Source organism: Hemicordylus capensis, chromosome 1 (assembly GCF_027244095.1).
Source record: "Hemicordylus capensis ecotype Gifberg chromosome 1, rHemCap1.1.pri, whole genome shotgun sequence".
Classification (NCBI taxonomy): domain Eukaryota; kingdom Metazoa; phylum Chordata; class Lepidosauria; order Squamata; family Cordylidae; genus Hemicordylus; species Hemicordylus capensis.
Genome location: NC_069657.1, coordinates 392151766 through 392172914, shown reverse-complemented (window position 1 = coordinate 392172914; position 21149 = coordinate 392151766). Strand labels below are relative to the sequence as shown.

At 44.5% G+C, this 21149-nt stretch overlaps 1 protein-coding gene across 2 annotated transcripts in view; it reads right to left on the bottom strand.

Annotated features, from left to right (window-relative positions):
• The window catches only part of FEZ2 (fasciculation and elongation protein zeta 2), a 73372-nt gene that overhangs the window by 25224 nt on the left and 26999 nt on the right, over positions 1-21149 (bottom strand). The window contains exons 6-7 of one of the 2 annotated variants that reach the window (XM_053303083.1): positions 14787-14867; positions 7654-7729 (exon numbers count right to left, since the gene is read on the bottom strand). In XM_053303083.1, coding sequence (XP_053159058.1) covers positions 7654-7729; positions 14787-14867 — 157 coding nt within the window. The remainder of the gene's footprint in view (positions 1-7653; positions 7730-14786; positions 14868-21149) is intronic. The other variant, XM_053303093.1, reaches the window with a different exon arrangement.

Genomic DNA, 21149 nt, shown 5'->3' with positions numbered 1-21149 from the left:
ATTGGAGTAAATGTTGCTGTTGTAGCTATGGTTGTACTGTAGGTTGTGGTATTGTCGGAAACGGCCTCGGCACTGTAGGTTCTCTGGATGGGAAGTGCATTGGTGACATCGATGGTGTCTTGGGGACCAAGAGAGGAACATCTTCGACATTTGGGTCAAGGTCACTACATAGAAACCCATGAAAGGTTGAGCCTGAGGGGTTGCCTCGATCCTTGCTGATGTCGAGGCCGGTGCCAATGTTGACATCGGACCAACAAGTGCACTCAGATGTCGATGGCTTTAACACTGTGGTTCCAAGACCCATTGCCGAGGGTGGGCTACAGCACTGCAACCCCATAGAAGGGGTGCTGCCTTTTGATTTAGACTTGCTCTTATGTTTTTGTTAAAGCTTGGATAATCTCTCCCCTCATCTGACGAGTGCTTTCTCTTTTTTTCTTTATGCCGACGTGCCTGTTTAGGGACCGCTTTTGAATACTGCATCCACGCTCTCAGTCGAGGTTTTAGACTGCATCCTAGCAGATCCTGACTGCCCATCCGACGCCAAACCTGGCATTGTACTTGACCTCGACCCTGATGTTGAGGGATATTTGGTTGAGGAGTTGGTGGTCTGAGGGCTTCATCATAAAGTGAGCCCGATTCTTCAGTGTCTGCTTTGAAAAAGAGCAGCAAATTTTGCAAGCTGCTGGGTTATGTTGTTCTCCAAGACACATCAAGCAGGAGTCATGATAATCTGTGGAAGGCAATTTTGCCCTGCATTCCACAGACTGTTTAAAAGTCATTTTTGTCTCAATCACAGAAGGGGCACACACTGAGGCCAGGGCCTTGTGGTGCCACAGCAAGATCCCAAAAAGTCCAAATTCACCAAATTTAGTCTGTTAAACAATAGAACAGTCAAGCAGTCCATATGTCAGTAGGAATCATATCACTTTTTCTCTTCCTCTCACTTGTAGAAATAATTTGAACCGAGGAGCCAGCAATGAGGGGTTGACGTTTTGGCGGTCAAATGGAAACGGAGAAAAGGGCACCCCCAACTGCTGATTTTACCAGAAGCACGGAGCACGTACAGGGCAGAGTGGGTGTCACGAGGTGGTAGTCAACCTCTCCGCGAGGTCACTGCACAGGCACAGAACCCCATTTCTTATTAATGCAACAGATCACGGTCCAGATCTGTTGGTGACATTATGAAAATAAGTGCCCTTTGTTACAAACCATTCCTCCTCTGATAGAAGAGGGAGAATCGTTTGTAAGGAGAGCATTCTGAACTTGCTTACACAAACATATTCATTGAGCTTTCTCAAGTCCATAATAGGGCGGAGATCCCCGTCATGTTTAGGGACCTGGAAATACCGAGAGTAAAAACCACTGTGCGTTGCCTCAGGAGAACAGGTTCAATGGCACCTTTCTGTAACAGGGTGGTGACTTCCTCCTCGAAAGAAGGAGTTGAGTGGGTGTATTTTATTTCCATATACATGGGTAGAGAGTCAAATTCAATTGCATAGCTGGAGGTAACGACATAACACCCAGACATCTTTTGTACTGCCAGGAAAGGAGGAAGAATGCAAGGCAGACAGAATGCTGTTGCAGGGCTTCAGGTACTTCCAGGATTTTGCAATCAAAAAGGTCCTGTTCCTGCTGCTTTGGCTTTTGTTGTTGGCATTGATGCTGCTGGAAGGGGTGTCTGGAGTAGAAAGAACTACATCTGAAATCTCTGCAGTCATGAGGCTTGGCCTGGTAGCACTGTCTGTTGAAGGAGCAGTACATTTGAGAGGAGGTGGACTGTTGAGCAGAAGGAGCAAATGTCTTGGCAGTATAGCGTGACTTTTTGAGCTTTCCCATCATCTCATCGGTGTCTAGAATACAGACCTTCCCCCACTGAAGGGCAAATTTTCGATCTTGCCCTTCATGTTAACCTCCAGGGGAGTAGATCATAGCCAGGTGTGACACCTAAGAGATGGTACCCACCAACACCTTAGATTCCGTTTCTGTCAAGTGCATGGCAGTGCCAAGGTGCTGGCGAGGCAAATCAGCTGATTTAGCCAGCATGGGCTCAAATTTGGAGGGGAAAGATGTCAGGTAGATCTGAAATATCCGCTTTAAGGTAATCCCACAAGGAGTACTCAAATTTAGGAATACAGATCCTATAGTTGGCAATTTTCAGAGACAAGCAGGAGGTGGAGTAGAACCTACTGCCCACAGTGTCGAGCCTGCAGCCTTCCCTGTCAACTGGGGCAAAGTGTTTCCGAGCGGATTTGGATTGGAGTGCACAGTCAATAACCAGCGAGTTGGGGGGCTGGATGTTTGAATAAGAATAGGCAAGAAGATTCTTGGATTATGTAGAAGCTCTCCAGTTTTTTAGAGGGCACAGTTGACGCTACAGGTGCCTCCCAAACAGCTTTAGATGCAGCAATCAGTACAGGCAGCATAGGCAAAGCCACAGAATGGGCAGAAGAAGTCAAGGTCAGAAAGTAATAAACAAGGCCCTCGACTTCAACTGCTAGAGGTGGAATCTCAAGGTCCAATGCTTTGCCATTGGGACCCAATAAGACTTAATCTCTTCTGTAGGAGAGGCAGAATGGGCAGTGGCGACAAGATCATCAGGGGAAGTCCCTGACAGGATTTTAGTCACATCTGATTCATACCTTAAAGAGGCTGAAGAGTCACCATGGGGGTGGGGGATCAGAAATTGGTATATGCAGGCCCACAGGCTGAGGAAAATCGCCAGAAGGCAAAGGTGGTTCACTAGGAGGTTCACACATCTTTGAAGGGTAGCGATGAGGAGATCCACGGTCTCTAATAGGGGAGCGTGGCAGTGGGGTAACCAGTCTGCTGAAATTCACAGGGAAGGCAGGACATTTAAAGTTCTCAGTATGTGCTGGTGTACCAGGCTCAGATAGAAGATCTCTAAGCTTCATAGTGTTCCATCAGTGATTGTCATTGAAATTGTAGGGCAGACCAGGGAAGCTGAAAAACATAGGATCCCTCCGCCTCTCATGAAGGCGCAGGTGACCTGGGTCAAAAGGCACCAGGAGAGCTCAAGTAGTTTAGAGCACAGTTTCTCAACCGCCGGTCCCCAGACCCGTGCCGGTCTGCGATGAGTTGAGTGCTGGTCCGTGCATCCTGCCACTGGCAGCTTTCCCTCCCTGCCCCCCGGCAGTGCTTTCTCTCCCTGCTGGACTCCCTCCCTCCCCGACATTTTTGCCCGCCTGCCTGCCTCTGCCAGGGTCCACCACTGCCGCGTGGCTGACTAAATGTCTGTGTGTGTGGGGGGGGGGGTGAGCCTTCTATCCACCCACTCACCCCCAGTGGCAGTGGTGGTGGATACAAGAGCGACGGCGTGGCCTGCTGCCTGGCCCGGCTTCGCTTCCCAACTGCGAGGCGCGCCTGTGCCGTTAAGTCTATTAACTGCGCAGGTGCACCTCGCAGTTGGGAAGTGAAGCCGGGCCAGGCAGCAGGCCACGCCATCACTCTTGTATCCGCCGCTGCCGGCGGGGATGGGTGGGTGGATAGAAGGCTCACACCACCCACACACACAGACATTTAGTCAGCTGCACGGCAGCCCTGGCAGAGGAGGCGGGTAGGCAAAAATGGCACGGAGGGAGGGATCCCAGCAGGGAAAGAAAGCGCTGCTGGGGTACGGGGAGGGCAAGCTGCCGGAGGACAGGGACCTCCGGAACAACGGAGAATGGACTGGGGCAGAAGGGAGGGGGGAAAGCGGTGGGGAACGGACTGCTAGGGTGTTGCATGCTCAGGAGCAAAACCTCAACAGAAAAGTCATCACGGAGACCCAAAGGAAGTCTCTGAGAAGGAGAGGGGCTTCCTTCCACACAGAAGGGGCCTCTGGATTGGCTCCAGCTGACTGTGTTTTGCCTGGTGTGCCAAAAAATGAGCCAGGGCTTACTAGGGTAAAAATCAGTTACCTTCCAGAGAAGTGGCTCCAATGAACTTGGTGTGATGGAAGCAATATTTACTTCAGCAAAGGAAGTACCAGTTCACAAGCTAGCTTGGAAGCAATACCCTTTAACCTGGAGCTCTGCCCCTTAAGTTTATATGCCTGAAGAGTAAGTGGTAGTTAACAATTTGGGAGGAAGGGGAGGGGAATTTCTGCATGCTCAGAGGCAGTCTCGTATGTATTACTACTTCACATGAGCTAACTCTGGCAATAAAAAAATATTTTGGAGTGAAGTCCTAGCTCAAAAAAAGACCTGGGCAGGAGGGGAACTTTCAGTTCTTAATTTGAGCCAGAGTGCAATCCTGGAATATGGGCACCTCTGACCATGTGCAGAGTGCTCTTCCCTGAACACAGCTCTTCACACATCTGAAACTTCAGATAACAGTTTCAGGTCCAAGGAACTGGCTTCAATACAAATTTTAGTCTCAGAACAACTCCCCTCTAAAAACAAAAAACAAGAAAAACCTAGAAAAACCCCACTGCTAGAAAAACCTGTCAAAACTATTAGATTTCTATATCTTCTTAAAAAGGACAACTACAGTAATTGTTTACTGAAGTCATTCAGATTCCTGAGATTTGCGGTCCACAAGTGTAGCCAGTCCTGCCTTAGGGGCAGCTTGCTCCTTGGAAGGAAAGTGTGGAGCAGTCCGCTCTGACAGCATGATTCCCCCTAGTCCTGGAGATCCACTATTTTCCTTGGAGATGTCCAGTGCAGTGCTTCTCCAGCAATCCTGTGTAACTGCAGTACAGGCCACACAAAGGGGCAGAAGGAGGGGGGGAAGCGGCAGGGAGAGAAAGCATTTTATTTAAAGAACAATGCATTTTATTGTTATGTATTTTGTACAGATTTTATTGTATTTTTAATTAGAATTTTTAATTCAATTTATTTTATTTCAATATCTTGGCCTGCCAAAACTTCAAAAGTTAAATTTTGATTAAATTCATTTTAATTAATTTCACTTTGATTTAATTAACTGATATTAAGTGTTACTTTAATAATCAGCAATGTAGCGGTCCTTGAAACTCCACAGGAAGAATTTAGCGGACCTTGACTCCAAAAAGGTTGAGAAACACTGGTTTAGAGGGCACATTTGCAGGTGAGGAACCGTGTAATGGTAGTGCTCCTTCCATTGGTAAATGGGGGTGCATGCAGGAGAGGCAGATGGGGTCTACAGGAATAGACCTAGTCTCATCAATGTCAAGAGCCTCAGTAAGAGAGAAGCCTTTGAAGGCGGTGGTGGATGGTAATGGTATTGGTGGATGGTGTGGTATTGGTAAAGCCCAATAATGACTCTAAGCGGCGCTTTGCTAGTACAGAGGCAGAAGGGTACAGATCCATAGGAAACATTTGTCCCTCGATGACTGAGACATTGGCATCATCCCTAGGGGAGCATCCTGATATCGAGGCTGGTGAGCTCATGATAGGCAAAGACGGTTGGGAACCAATAGGCAAAAGATGATTTGTTGATGTCATTGGTAACGCTGGGATTGCTGGCTGGGCTGGCATAGTGGCTGGAGTTGGAGGCTTGGACACAGTCAACATTGGGGCAGTCTTCCTCAGAAGATTCTCCGATGTTGAAGGCTTTGACAAAGTGGTTGAACTTGAAGCTGCCCTCTTCAGTGTCGAGATGGCGGAACTCAAGGCAGTTCTCTCTGATGTTGCGCTGAATGTCAGCTTCGAAAAATGTGTCTTTGCAACTCCTGGTGAGGGCAAGAAGGGCCCCTTGGGCTGTGCGGTGGAAGGAGATGGCATGTGCAGTGTCGAAACAGCCACTCCCAACACCAACTTCTATGTGGGAGATGGATGTACAGCTGTGCCCAATGTTGATCCCAGAGTAGAGTCCGAGGAGTGGTGGCACATGTGGTCAGATTGTCCCTTCAAGGACACTCTAGGCAAATTAGGCAGTCGTAATGACGTCAGGAGGAGGCAGGGTCCCTCTGCAGCACTTGCAACATTTAAAAGGGAGAATCCATAATGAAGCAAAGAATGGGCTGACTCAAATCTGTAAAAAATCCACCAAAGTCACCAATATCAAAGGACAAGGCAAAAGGGAAGTCCAAAAACAGTCCGAGTCAAAACATGAGGGCAACAATAAGTGAACTAAGGGGGAAAACAGCCGAAAGTCAGAGTAAAAAACTGGGGAAAATACAAACAACCAGACCGAGTGTCTGAAGAATAGTCTAAAAACATTCTGAGTAAAGCTGAAAAGTAAAAGGAGACAATTTTTTCTTCACAGGAACAGCAAGGGAAACTGAGCAAGAACCTTCGCATGGCAACAAGAGTGGCAGACGAGAAGGAACTAAATGGGAAGGTACTCTCCTGCCTATTTTAACCAATGTTCCCTCGCACTTCAGAAGGCTGGAGACTGCCCATCGGAGCGAAAGATTCCTCCACGGGGCTATTGTACAGGCACAAAAGACCCAGTTGTGAGGGAACACGGGTTACCTCAGAGATCTACTACATACTTAAAAACAGGATAGATTGATTCTACAATTTATGAAAATTGCCACTGATGACTTCTAACTTTGTATATGGAGTATTCATATACCATATACTTATATGAGTATATGTTATTTGTTAACCTATTATGTAATATTTATTAAGGCTGTTTACTTCAATACTATACAAAAATGAGTTGGGACTAAACATTCCTAATGCAGGAAGAAAATTTACAATTGAGGTGTTGCCGAATTTCTCACACTAGCTGGCTTAAGTCTCATTTTTTTCTCGGATGGTTTACAGGATTAAAAAATATATATATAATTAAAAGTTCACTATCTAGAGGTGTGAAATAACACGTGCATCCATGAAAAAGGCATATCCAAAATGTCATAATATTCATTAGTGCAAACTGAATGTCAAGCAACAGCTCTAGGACCTTGTTTTGTATTGAAATAACATTTGTGCTCTGACTGCTGAAAGACCATACTGCTCTAAATAAATGGTTTGAGGACTTGCCATATACTGTTAGCAGAGAGAGCGAGAGTGAACAACTCTGTTACTGACTCAGGGATCAAGTTTCAGCTACTCTGTGAAAAACAACGCAGTTAATTCTTTATACAGTGACATTCTGCAGAGTTCTTATGAATGGCAAAGGAACAATTTCATCCTTGTTCTCCATGCCTGAAGTGCCTCAGTATTCAATTATGACCCTTACTAAGCATGTTAGACATAAAAGTTGCTCACATTCAAGCTTGGCCTGTTTTAGCCAAATCAAAAGGAGATGATTTTTGTTTATCATAACTGCTTAAGAAAGGTTTAATTATAGTTGCCTTCAGATGTAGCCAGGGAACTCAGAGAGATTTGGCTAATCATGCCTTCTGGCAAGTTAGAGCTAAAGAGAAGGTACTTTCACCAATTTCAGATAATATTAATGCATGTTAGAACCAGAAAATAATGCCAGTTTTAATCAAAGAGACTGGCAGATTTTTATTTTTAAAACCAATATAACTTGATTCAGGCAATATGGGTAATTATTGGCCTACTTGAGTGAAGTGAATGAACTCACAATTGCTAATCAACTCTAGGCATTAATGGGGAAGAGGATTTCCGTGACTTATTTCAGATTTTGGAATGGTTTTGTTGGCCCTCATGTATAACTTTAATCTGATGATGCATGATAAGTATAAATCTATCTATTTTCCTTTATGACTCCGCAAAGATCAGAGTAAATGACCAAGAAGTTATGCATATATCTACTTACTTTTTGTTAACGTCTGAAGATCTTCAACTGATGGAGGTCCACTTTTCTTCTCGTAAGGAATAACTGTTGTCAGGTACTGTCAAATGAAAGCCAAGATTACTACACAGTCTTTTTACAATGAACTTCATTTACAGAACTCTAGTGGTGCAGCAGGGAAATCAGTTGCCTAGGGAGCAAGAGGTTGCTGGTTCAGATCTCCACTGGTATGTTTCCCAGACTATGGGAAACATCTATATCGGGCAGCAGCAATATAGGAAGATGCTGAAAGGCATCATCTCATACTGTGTGGGAGAAGGCAATAGTAAACACCTCCTGTATTCTACCAAAAGAAAACCACATGGCTCTGTGGTCGCCAGGAGTCGACACCGACTCGATAGCACAACTTTAGTGTCAGCAATCTGGTTCACAGCTATATGCATGCATACATATAACAATATGAATAATATACACTAGCTGATCTGGTACAGAACATCTGCGCCCCTAGTTCTCCCTGTCTCTCCCCCCATATCTTTATTTCATCTTCAGTCGCAGTCCGTTCTCATCCCCGCTTCAGCCCCAGTCCGTTCTCCCCCTCCCAGTCCACTTTCTCTCACTGCCTGACAGCAGGCCAGCTGGCCTGGCCACCTCTTTCCCTCCCCGCCAGCCATTCCAGAAGTCAGTAGAAAGAGTTGCTCATGAGGAATGTCAAAATTGTTACAACTCTATATAATACCTTTATATATTTACTAGCTGGTCATGCACAGAGCATCTGTGCACTAGTGCATTGAGCTCCTGATCGCCTGTTCCTCCCCCCCCATGCCTGTTTGTCCCCCCCACCACATCCACTCACTGCTTGGCCATTCTCTCCCCCCTCGCTCGCCTGTTCTCCCCCCCCCCCGCCAAACTGGCAACTGCGGGTCTGGAGTTGCACTGGGGCCCATTCAACCTGCCATTTGGCCAGCAGGCGGACCCAGAGAAGGAGGCTGCGTACCCCTGTCCTCCGCCTGCTTGGCCGTCTCACCTCTCTGCACAGGCGCAGAGAGGCCTCATTTGACCCCACTATGGTCCGACCTGTCATCTGGCCGGCAGGTGGGCCTGGAGAGGGAGGCTGCACCACCCTCTCTGCTGCCTGCTCAGCCAGTCTCCTTATGAGGAGGATGGTCGTGGTCGCACTGCCTGCCTGCCATTTTCTCTCTCCGCCTGGCCAGTTGCTGCCACTGCTTGCTGCTTCTTCTTTCCCTCTCCCACCGCCTGCCCACCCACCTGTTCACCTTTCCCCCCCAGCTGCCTGCCGCTTTCTTTCCCCCGCCCACTGGCCACTTTCCCCCTTCTGGCAGCTCACTTGCGAATTCTCACAAGAGCTGCCACGCATGGGATTAGCCACAGGTACATCTTAGATAATTTTATATAGATAGATACATTTTTCCTTTATCTGAACTGTTCCAAATAATTTCTTCCTTACAGATATTTTCTGCACAGTAAGGAAGAGTTTTAATGAAATGCTGTGCATGGTATTATTTTTTGATTTGATAAACTGTACATCAAATTAAATCTACAAGTTTTTTAAAACTGCCAATTATGTAGAAAAATTCCCAGATTAGTCCAAGAACATGTCTATCATCTCTCCCCATCATGAGGAATATTTAATACTCCACTAAATATACCTGGATTGGAGCGACTCTATGGAATGAGTTGCAACTAAAGTGGACAATGAATAACCCATACTCATTTAACAAAGAACCAATAGGATCTATGTCAGCATACTCTATGTATGCTGTTTCTTTATACTGCAAATAGTTGTGGAACTGATTTTAGGACATGTTAAAAACTCAGATTCCATCTCTTATTGTTGTTTCCTTTCAACATAAGCATAAAAGTTCTGTGGACATCTTTTTGAATATTCTATTAGATACAAAATAATACAAAGACAAGAGCTCTGAAATCTATTAAACATCTATTACCAACCATTTACATTTTATTTATGAACAGGCCCATGCTCTTATTTGCTTGTTATTGTACAATGATTGCAGACCACCACATTTTCTTAGATTATGGTCACTGGAGTGGTTTCCTATGGCAGCTGCTCCATACAGTGCCTATAATATATGACCATCACATGAAATGACTTACTGGATTTAGGAATGTATACCCCACCTACTTTTAAAAGAACTTGAGGTGGATTGCCCAAGACTATCCACACAATCAGACTAGCTAGTCATGACTGAGCCTATTTGAACACAATGGATGGCTTCACACATCTGCCGTTGGTGAGGTGGGAACCAGAAGTTCTCAGATAGCATGTGCTCCAACTGGGCTTGACATCTGAAGCTGCCCAAGTCTGGTTTGTGACCAGAGTTACTGACCAATCCATGATTTGTAACCAAGGATTGAAGTTGACTTGACAAAGTTGGTAAGAAGCTAGTAACTCCAGCCACAAAACTGGACTTGGTGGCTTCAGACATCACTCATGATGGGAGAACATGCTCTCTAGGAAGCCCTGGCTCCTTTCTTATTGACTTGGTGGCAGTTGTGTAAAGCGGTCCTATGAGTCAAGTTATTCACGACTAACTTAAATCCTATTAATTTCAATGGAACATATTTGGTTGTTGCCCAATGTGGACAAATTCCTGTGACAATCATTTCAGGCAACCGCCATTACAAACATTACAAGCAATGTTTGGAGAAAGAGCCATGAAGAAATTTTGAAACAGAATAGCTTCTCATGTGGAGGAAAAGATTAAGCTAAGTCATCATGACTGACAAATGTTTCAGTGACAAAGTGGGTCCAGACCTAGTAAATTCCTCCCCTTCACTCTGCGCAATTATTATTTAGCTTTGATTGCTGTCCATGCAGCTAGATGTTTCTACTGCAGCTATTGATGCTGGTAAAAAGGCAAGTAGCTTTTACACTTCAAAATATACAGTGTATAGTAAGTAGCCTACCTCAGCTCTTAAATATCTTCTATTTTCCTACTTCTTTGTTGGGTTCTGTTATTATTATACACCTTATCTCTATTTGTAATAATAAGGTAAGAAGATAATAGTACTATTTATAATGGCAAAAACAGACTATTCAAGTCTTGCTTTTAGCAAGTACACTTATTTTGATAAATGGGCTTACATTTTCCATATTCAGCTCAAGGTGTTTTGATAAGTTTCATAAATCAAAAGACTAAAAGTATATTTTAAAAAGTGGCCCATACGATGTGCAACGTTAAGGCCAGCATTGCCAATCTGCCAGCACTGCTGCTCATGGTACAGGCAGTCCTGTTAGTGCTGTGCAAGAGGGCAAAGACGTAAGACAAATTGCCTACAGCTGTTTTACTGTAAACAGTGCTGCACAGTTGCAGGTGCCTTGTTTTAAGTACTTGTGCAACTGCCGTATTGCACAGCACCAGTGTTCCCTCTAAGGCATGCACACGCGCTCACACATTTTTTAAATGTGCGCTCAGTTAATTTTAGATCCTGCTCAGGTTTAATCAGAAAGGTCCTGCTCTGAATGCATGTGTTCACACTGCCTTGATACTTCTGTCCAGAACAAAACTCATTCTGCACAGAGATGACAAAAATTAGAGAGAACACTGCACAGCACTACCAGGGTGATCGGCAATGTGTGCAGCAGTGCCAGTCAAGGTGCAACGCTGACATTGCACTGCACATCATGTGGCTCAGTGTTCTTTTCGGAAGTTATTTTTCAGTTTGGCATATGGTGATTTTGTAGAGCCTCAGAACTGGATAGCTCTGAACTCACAGTCAAACTCAAGGAATTTTTGAAATCAAGCAGCACTATTTGCTGCAAATTATAAAGATGCCCCTACATTTTTGCTGCTATTTCATCATGAGTCAAAACGGGGTGGCGGCATGATTTCAGCAGACTGGGAGCCCACCTTGAATGTGCTTTGGGAATCTGAGGGTGCAGAGAGCTTACTGAGAGCAGAGGCCATCTTGGTTTTTAAAGCAGAAAAAAGCTCTGCAGCAGCAGACAGCAAGAGACAGCCCACCCATCTCCCTGTTGGCACCACTTTCCTTTCCAGAATGCAACAGCAATGATGAGCCACATGTTGCAACATGACTCATCCTTCCCCAATGCATTCTGGGAAGACAAATAGTGCCAGCTCAGGACATTTTATTTGGTGTCTGAATCAGAATCCAAATAGCAGTCCCATGGCAGTAAATATATAATAAACTAAATAACTGACCGGTTGCTACATGAGACAGTGCACCTAACTGTGGTTGCAAGCATCACATGATCTAAAATACCAGAAAAGGACACAAAAAGGCATCTGATCTCTCTACTCAAGCCAAGTCATGCTACCAAACTAGTATAATAGTTATTCAGCAAACTACAGATGCAGTAACAAATAAGGGAATACTAGCTGAACCCACACAGCAGTACACTAAGCCTGTGGCATCCCCGCTCTCCCCCCCGCACCCCTCTCATTCACGCTCTCCCCCCACAACTTGGCCCTCCTTCTCGGCCTGCTGGCAGCTGCTCCCCCTTGGCCTGCCAGCTGGCCCGTCAGCAGCCACTTCTCCTTGGGCCACCGGCCGACCTGGCAACAGCTGCCTCTTTAACCTGTGCCCTCTTCTCAGGCCACCAGCCAGCTCAGCAACAGCGGCCTCCTCAACCCGGGCTCGCTGTCACCTCCTCCCTCCTGAGACCAGTGGGACTTCTCCCCCACTCCCCGCCAAGCCGCTTCTCCCCCTGCTGCCACCGCACGTCCTCCTCAGCCCGTGGTGGCAGGGGGAGAAGCGCAGTAGCAGGGCTTTGCCCGCCACATGGCTCCCTCCCTGCCAGCCAGGAAGCCATTTTTGGGCAGCTATGCCGCCGCCATGTCGCCTCCTAAGCCCGTTGTCTGTCCAGGCGCTGAGCAGCAAGTCCGCCCCTGCCTTTTCATTGGTTATGGGTTTTTGTCTCCTCATTTACATACAAAGACAGAGGGATCTATTGTCCAACAGAGCAAGGAATTCAGCTGGCTTAAATTTCAATATGTGGGACTTGACAGGCTGCAGCGGGGGCAGAGCTTGCCAAACATCCCCACGCATCCCCATGCAGTTCTCTCCTCAGTCAGCCGTAAGAGAATTAAATATATAGATAGTATGTATCCCTTACAATACTGTATACTTAGAAACTTCAAGCCCTGCTCAAAAATGCTTATACAACCTTTCTTTTCAAAACTTTGTCCATATCAGAATACAATGGGATTAGATCAGGGATTCTCAAACTTGGGTCCTCAGGTGTTATTGAACTTCAACTCCCATAATCCCCAGCCTCAGTGGCCTTTGGTTGGGGATTATGGGAGTTGAAGTCCAATAACACCTGAGGACCCAAGTTTGAGAATCACTGGATTAGATTCATGCTTCACATCAGGCACTGATAACTGGCATAGAGGGTCTGATGCAAGCAGAGTGTTCTCTGCTTGCGAGGCCGTCATTCATTCCAGTGGAAGGGCCTAATCTGCATGCACCAGTTTCACTGGATCCAGCCAAATATCCACATGCAACTCCTGCACACATGCAGGACCCCTGTATGTTAAGGAGCTCCATGACTTCATGTGACTGGTTGAGTACAGTGAAACTGGGTTCCTCTGGGAAGGTTGGCAGCTCACAGACCAGGAGACTCCTACTTTGCCATTCAGGTACATGGACATCCTCTGGATTCACAGACTCCAAGTCATGGTCTCAAGGTTATCTAGCGCTAACGAAGATCCGGATTATCACAACACTTTAACATCATGCTTGTCCGCCTTTTCAGGTCCAGAACTAAACAAAGGTATCTTGTCTTCCAGCTCTCACTGCATCAACAACTGCCCTAAATAGCTACTCATTCAGACATTTACATGATTAATGCTGCTTATAAGAGCACAAAGAAACTGCCCAATTACTACCACATCATTAAGCATAAAATCCCGAACTCTGAGATGGGTATCATCTACGTAAAGCCAATGTATATGCACAGATTTAAGTAAAAGTCCACTATAGACTTTAAAAATATGAACATGCATTTAGTTGAAACCTACCTCCTAATCTTTAGGGAGAATGTAATCTATGTGCGCATTTACATAGTTGTACTGCCCATAAGCCTGATGAAAACAAAACATATCTGTACAAGAACACCAAAGCCACCTAATGGTGCAGCGGGGAAATAACTTGCCCAGTGAGCAAGAGGCTGCCGGTTCGAATCCCCACTGGTATGTTTCCCAGATTATGGGAAACACCTATATCGGGCAGCAGCGATACAGGAAGATGCTGAAAGGTATCATCTCATACTGCACGGGAGATGGCAATGGTAGCCCCCCCCCCTCCATATTCTACCAAAGAAAACCACATGGCTTGTGGTCTCCAGTTGTTGACACCGATTCGACAGTGCAACTTTACCTTTACAAGAACACCAATAAAAACCAGTGTTAACACTTGCAGGATATGTCTGCCTTCACTACTGTACGAGATTTTGATAAACACCATGCATGGCAGTACATGCCGAACAATATAACAGTCTAGCAAATCACCTATAACATTATGGTAGCAATGTACAACTGTTGTATGATAATTCTTTGGGGTGTAAAAACACACTATTTAACTATATTAGCATCAATATTGCTTATCCAAAATATCTCTTCTGAGATATATTGCACAAAATATTATACACAACTGGCTGCTGAAAATATGAAAGACAATGAAGGAAATGCATGCAGTTCTGGAGAAGTAATTCTGCCTTTTAGTACCCGTAAAAAAAGAATAAGCATTAACCTGTGGAAAATGCTAGTTATTTACCATATGCTTGTTTTGTTCATTTCTATCTTCTTGGACTGAAATATTTAAGCTGACATGACCTTCTACTGCTACTTTCTTATACACTCAGTCATTCCAAGTATATATTATGCTGATGCCTACATTTTATTTTTAAAAGCTAAATGAATCCCTGAGGGAAACTGCTGTTTTGGTGCATATCAAGGCTTGTCTAGTCTTTGACTACAGAGGAAAGCTACAAACAGATAATAGCCTTGAAGAGAGAGAAGATGCGAGTAAGCAGGTGAGCATGTCCCCCCATTTCTTTATGGATGTCTGAAAATCCTATATTTTAAGACCATGATTTATACAAAGGACAGAAAAGGACACAAGGGGGGGAAAGAAGTCAGAGGATAGCCCAGCACCTGTTTTTCTCCACCTGAGTTTCCAAACGTTTGACGGAAGCCATTCTGAATGACATTTGAGATTCCTTCCATGCTGAAGCGCTATAGGGAGCAAGAACATGGCAGGAAAAGGGGATGGGGGGAGAACAGAAAAATTTAAAGGCTATTAGTTAGAACTGATTGAGGAGGCAAGCGAGATAAACGGTAGAGACAAGCTGTTAGATTGAATAAATTCAACTGCAGTTTAAGCAGAGAAATATTTTACCTTTTAATAATTTTGATCCTTAGCAAAAGACAACGGCTATAGATTTTAGGAACGGGACAATCAGAGCGACTTCATAAATACAGGGCTATTATAGAAACATTTTCAACACAAATTACATCACGTTAAATATAGATTTAAAAACCCCTCCTGTTTTATGAAAGAACACCCTTCAACATGGACAATCTTATTTAAACATCTTAAACAAGTGTTATAACACAAATGTCCATACACACAAGGTTACCGATCATTTGCATGTAACTATATGGGTCCTTTACTATCTTGCATCTTGCACTATCTTGCACTATCCCACATCTGGGCAGAATTAAACATTACAAGGTAAACAGGGTTGTTGCTGAAAAAACTTCTAGTACAACTTACTCAGTATCCTGATGTCATTATGTTGTGCATTTCTTCACTCCTGTTCCACAACATTGACTGCTGAATGTGAGGAAAGTTTACAGTGTAATGATGTCAGGATAGGCTAAGTTGTACTACATGTTTCAGAGGAAAAAAACCCAATGTAAGCTGCTATTTTCAGCAGCAATTGCAAGAACCTTGCAATGTGTACAGCAATCCAACCTTGTAACCTGTACAGCAATCCAAACACTTGGACAGAAGATCCAGCAGCCTTGGATAACCTTTCAGGTGTAAAGGTCACACACTGGCCCTAACCTCCAGTCCATTAATCAACCTTCTTAAATCTTAAGCCTCTTCAGGGTCACAAATATACAACTTGCAGGCCCAGCACCAAATATTCTTTCTCAAACTCTCTGAATTGCCTGCTTTAAATTCAAAGGTTTTCCTCAAATCAGTTATTACTATATCACAAAAATAAGTACCTCTTTTATCTTAGTCATTTAACTACAGAAGCTTATTGCCTGGACATAGACTCGATAACCTTTTAAAAATCATCAATACGAATAATCTCTAATATTTAAAAAGATATTCCAAGAATCCTATGAGTTTAATACAATCCAAGATGGTTTATTTTGTTAAGTTGTAAAAGATTGATTTAATTATTTTTTGAATTTTTACAATACAAAAGAATAGCGGGGGTGGGGAACCTCGGCCCTCCAGCTGTTTTTGAACTACAACTCCCACCATCCCCAGCCACAATAATTGTGGCTGGGGATGATGGGAGTTGTGGTCCAACAACAGCTGGAGGGCCAAGGTTCCCCACCCCTGGAATAGAGTTATCATTAGGGATGTGCAATTCAATTCACACCGAACTGGAGGCAATTCACAGAATTCACCACAAATTGAATTGCCCCTTAAATGAAGGAGCTGATTCGAGGTTAAACTGAATCAGCCCCAATTATGTGCAAATCTATTAGCACTATTTGAACGGCCATTTTGGCAGGCTTCCCCCCTATTCTGATTGGTTTTCTGGCATTGGCTTTTATTGCCAATGCATTTTATTGGATTGGTTTTCTGGCATTGGCTTGAAATCTCCTTGCTACTTGGCTGGCTTGTCATTCAAATCAAGAGTTGGCATGGGCTAGAAATGTGTATGAACTGAGGTGTGTGCCCCGGTTTGGCAGTTCGAGCGTGGCATGGGGGAGGTGGAGGTGGCGAGCAGGACCTTTAAAAGTGAGTACAGCAGGTCCTTACCTGCTTGCCCTCCATTCCACACAGCTTCCTGCTGCAGTGGCGCTCTCCCCAACAGCCCACATACAGTGCTGGCATGCACATGGCTTCCGTGCATGTGCGGACGCCATGTGCATGCCGGTACCTTGCATGGGCTGCTGGGGGGAGCACCGCCACAGCAGAAAGCTGCATGGATTGGTGGGTGAGCATTAAGGACCTGCTGTACTCACTTCTAAAGCTCCAGCTAGCTCCTCCGCCAGCCCCAGCACCACACTCAAACTGCCAGACTTGATTGGTGGCAACCCAAAGCGGTTTGGCTTCAAACTGGGGCATGAACCTTGGTTTCTTAACATCTCTAGCATGGGCAACTGTGCACCCATTGGCTGGGGGGGCGGGAGGAGGGGTCACTTTTGGAACAAATTTCAAAATGTATTCAAAGGGACTGGGAGGCAGAGAGAGAGAGAGCCCTTATAAAGAAGAGGATACACCAGGAAAGGAAAAAGGAAGGTTTGATTTTGTTGTTTTATTTTCTTGGCATTGATTATATGCTGTGCTATTGCTGCTATAACTGTTTTGCTGGATCTCAGATCGACAAAAGGGGGAACACTTTTGGAGTGAATTTCAAAATGTATTCAAAGGCACCGGGAAGCAGAGAGAGCTCTTAAATCAGGAGAGGAAGAAGGAATCAAGGAAAGTTTGATTTTGAGGTTTTCTTTTCTTAGCACTGAGTATAATGCTGTGCTATTGCTTGTTGCTATAACTATCTGGTTTTGCTGGATCTCAGATTGACAAAGGCAGAACCTGGGTACCTTCCTTCCTTCCTTGAGTTGTGGTCTGGCCTGTTTTTCAGATGGTGTTGTGGTGAGAAATGGACAGTGGCAGCTCAGCTGTGTATGTAATATTTCTTGGTGATTACTGTGATGAGCTCCATGTTTGGCCTTGAGACTAACTTGTGCTTCACTTACTGCTCTGGTCTGCTCTGCAATCTGCATTGCAAGGCTGCTGCTGTGCTGTGGCAGCCGTTGCAAGTAAGGACAGAGTTATAAGTGTCTGTGAGAGAACAACTTGTGCCAATGATGTTACTGAAGCTCAGGTACTGTGGCTGGCAGTGGATTCTGGGTTAGTGATTCTTTTTGGCCATCTTTGGACTGTGTGTTTTGCAAAAATGAGTTCTGTGTTGGGAGGGACTGTGTATGTTACTTCTATTCTGTGGTGTTGTTTTTCAAGGCAAGGTTGCAAAATGTGTGCAGTGCACTCGGCTTGTTTCGCCCATAGGGAACAATGGGGAACTTGAATTGCACATTGTTCCCCATGGGTAAGTCCTAGGGACACCAAAGTGGGTTGGGTGGTATGGTGTGATGGGTGCTACCTACCATCCAAACCACAAAAGAAACAGGAAAGCAGGTGATGTATTTATTTATTTTTAAAACCTAAAACCCCATTGGATCCAATGGGTTTTTGGGGGGGGGGATTTAATTTAAAAAAAACAATTGCATGCACAACTGCATGCACGTTTCTTTCATGGGTTGGGTGATAGAACATACCATGTCCTATCACCCAACCCACTTTGGTGTACCTAGGACCTACATATGGGGAACAGGGTGATTCATGTTCCCAATAGGTTAACTGCAAATTTTTGGTTCGATTAATTATTGTTTTTTGCAACTCGATTCAAGGTCAAATTGAATTGCAAAAACCGATTCTTGCACACCTCTAGTTATCAAACAAGAACAGTCATCTTCATTGTCGATTACACCAAATGATGGATGTTATGATGTTTTGCATATTTACAAGACATTTTGCTAAGATTTAAATACATTAAAATAGATTCGTTAGAATTTTAATCTTTCACTTTATTAAGCCTTGTTCCCATGCTGAAGAATAAAGAAAACCTTAAAAAAAAAAAAAAGATTGTGAGCCCTTTGGGGACAGGGAGCCATTTTATTTATATCTATATAAACTGCTTTGGGAACTTTTGTTGAAAAGCGGTATATAAATATTAGTTACACTCACTCACTTACTCAACCACTGGGTCCTAAAGAGAGAACTCCTCCTCTCTGCCAGTGCTGCAGATACTAGCCAAACACAGAGCCACCTAGTGGTCCTTCTGGCAAATGCCAGATTCCCTTATCTACCCTTCTTTTCATTGCAACTTTATCTATCTATTCTTCATAAATATCTTTAATTAGGTGATTGTTCCCTTGTCTATTTGTATTTTTAGAATGTAAATGCATCAAGACAAAGTTTCCCCAATGCTACATTTAGAAGAGAGTGAAAATAGTTATCCAAAGGCATTATGTTAGTATAACATTTTTCTAAATTGAGAGAGAGTGAGAGTAAGAGTGTGTATGGGGTGGGGTGAGAAATAGCAACACAGCAAAGTGTGAACTTTATACCTTTCATTTTCGGGCAAAAGAATGATCTCAGATTAATTATTAGAGATGTAACCCATATTTCAATATGGAGCTTGGGAAGTGGTGGGATTCCCAGATCTATTTGGAAAGAATTGTGGACTTACCAGTGAGATTTTAAAAAGTAGGGATTGGCAGAACTGGTTTGATTGCAAACCAGTCTGCTGTGAACCAGGCCAGTTCAAGTGGTTCAATTGCTAGCCACTTTGAACTGGTTCAAGCTGGTTCGTCAACACGAATGGCCCAGCTAGTGGGTTTGACCAGACCAATCTGAAAACCTGCAGTTTTGTCCAAGATCAGTCCAAATTTGGACTGAGCCACGGCAAACAGTCTGTGCACACCCCTACTAAAAAGGATCTTAACTGGGCCTGATCAAAGGTCACCCTCTTCCACCACAGCCTAACAACTCCAAGAAGCCTGCATGTTGTGGATTGAGTTGTCGCAAATACCCTTTTTGTGAGGAGGGTGCAAACCTACTGAGCAGGCCGCAGGTTGCCAGATTGTCTCCAAGTCTTCAACGTGTGTCAGTGACTTAACTGGCACTCATACCAGGGCATTTCGTAACTCACTCTTTGCACTAGTTTCTGCATAAATTATAAATCTGAACCCAAATTAATTTAACAACCGAACAAATTCTAAATCTGGTTGCATTTGGGTCAATCTATTTTAAAATAGGTTGCTTTGCTACCAAATTAAAGGCATCAATGGAAAACTACAAATAATTTAAAACTAGCTTAACCCATGCAGAGCATCTGCACACTAGTACTTGATTGATCCCCTCACCCCCGCCACAGCCCCCTCACCTAAGAGATCTCTCCACCCTCACTTGAACCATGCCAGGGAGTATAATTTTAATACATTTTCCCCTTCTTCCTGGGGGCGGTGCCCAGAGGAGCTCCCTAGGAATCAGATTGGCTGGAGTAGCTTGAGTAGCAGGTGTTCCAGCCAGTAAGACCAAAGGAGGAATTTTCAGGCAGAGGAGGAGGGGCTGGAGGAAGCTCCCTGCTCTGGAGTATACTGCTGGTAAGTCTGATCTTTTATTTGTTTGTTTGTTTCTTTGACATATTTCTATAATGCCCAAATCGTGCATCTCTGGGTGGTTTTACTTGCTTGCTTGTTTGGTGGGAGGGGGAATGCAATCCCTCTCTTCTGTCCCTTTTTCTGCCTTTTGCCCTTTCTTTCTGCACTAGCTTTTTTGCTTTCTGCCTTCTTCCTCCCCACCCCACAAAACCTTTGTGTTTCCTACTTTTGCCCTGCTTTCCTGCTCTTTCTGTTTTCCTCAACAGCCCACTGGCGGGAGGAAAGCGGGGGGCGGGGGAGGGCTTCTGTCTCAGTGACGAGGATCTCCCCTGCCCCCACTGCTCCAGTGCCCACCAGCCGCTATTGCTGCTCTCTATCTTCTTATCTCCTCTACAATCAAGTACATCTTCCGACTAGTAACAGTTGCATTCCAGTTGACCTTAACCATCACAAGCAACTCCTCCCTATCTGCATATGGAATCCCCACTACCCAATCACCATGCTGATTCTGCTGTATTACCTCCGACTGGTAAAGTACTGTGTGGGTGGGGCTTGCCATGTACGTTCTTAGCCTTTTATATAGATAGATAGATAGAAGATAGACAAGAAAACTGGCAACAAAGGCTGCTTGTGAGAGGTACTGCATGTGTAGCTGTATGTCAGACAATGATGCCATCATCCGGTTAACTGTCTAAGTATACCTTTAAGAGTCAGTTGTCCCTCTTCAATCATTTAAGAGTGTGAACACTTGTTCAAATTTAATATGGAGAATAATTTTGCTTGATGAAGAATTCTGCTTCAGGGGGAATTTTGGCTAGAGCAAGGAAGCAGCTTGCCTAGGAAGCAAGAGGAACTAAAAAGAAGCTGTTAGTTCGAATCCCCGCCAGTGTGTGTCCCAGACTGTGCCTAATAAATATATATTTGTAGTCACCTATATTGGGCAGCAGCGATATAGGAAGGTGCCGAAGGCGGATGCTTACTGCAGTAGCAAAGGCATTATCTCATACTGCATGGGAGAAAGGCAATGGTAAACCACTCCTGTATTCTACTAAGAAAACCACATGGCTCTGTGGTCAGCAGGAGTCGACACCAACTCAACAG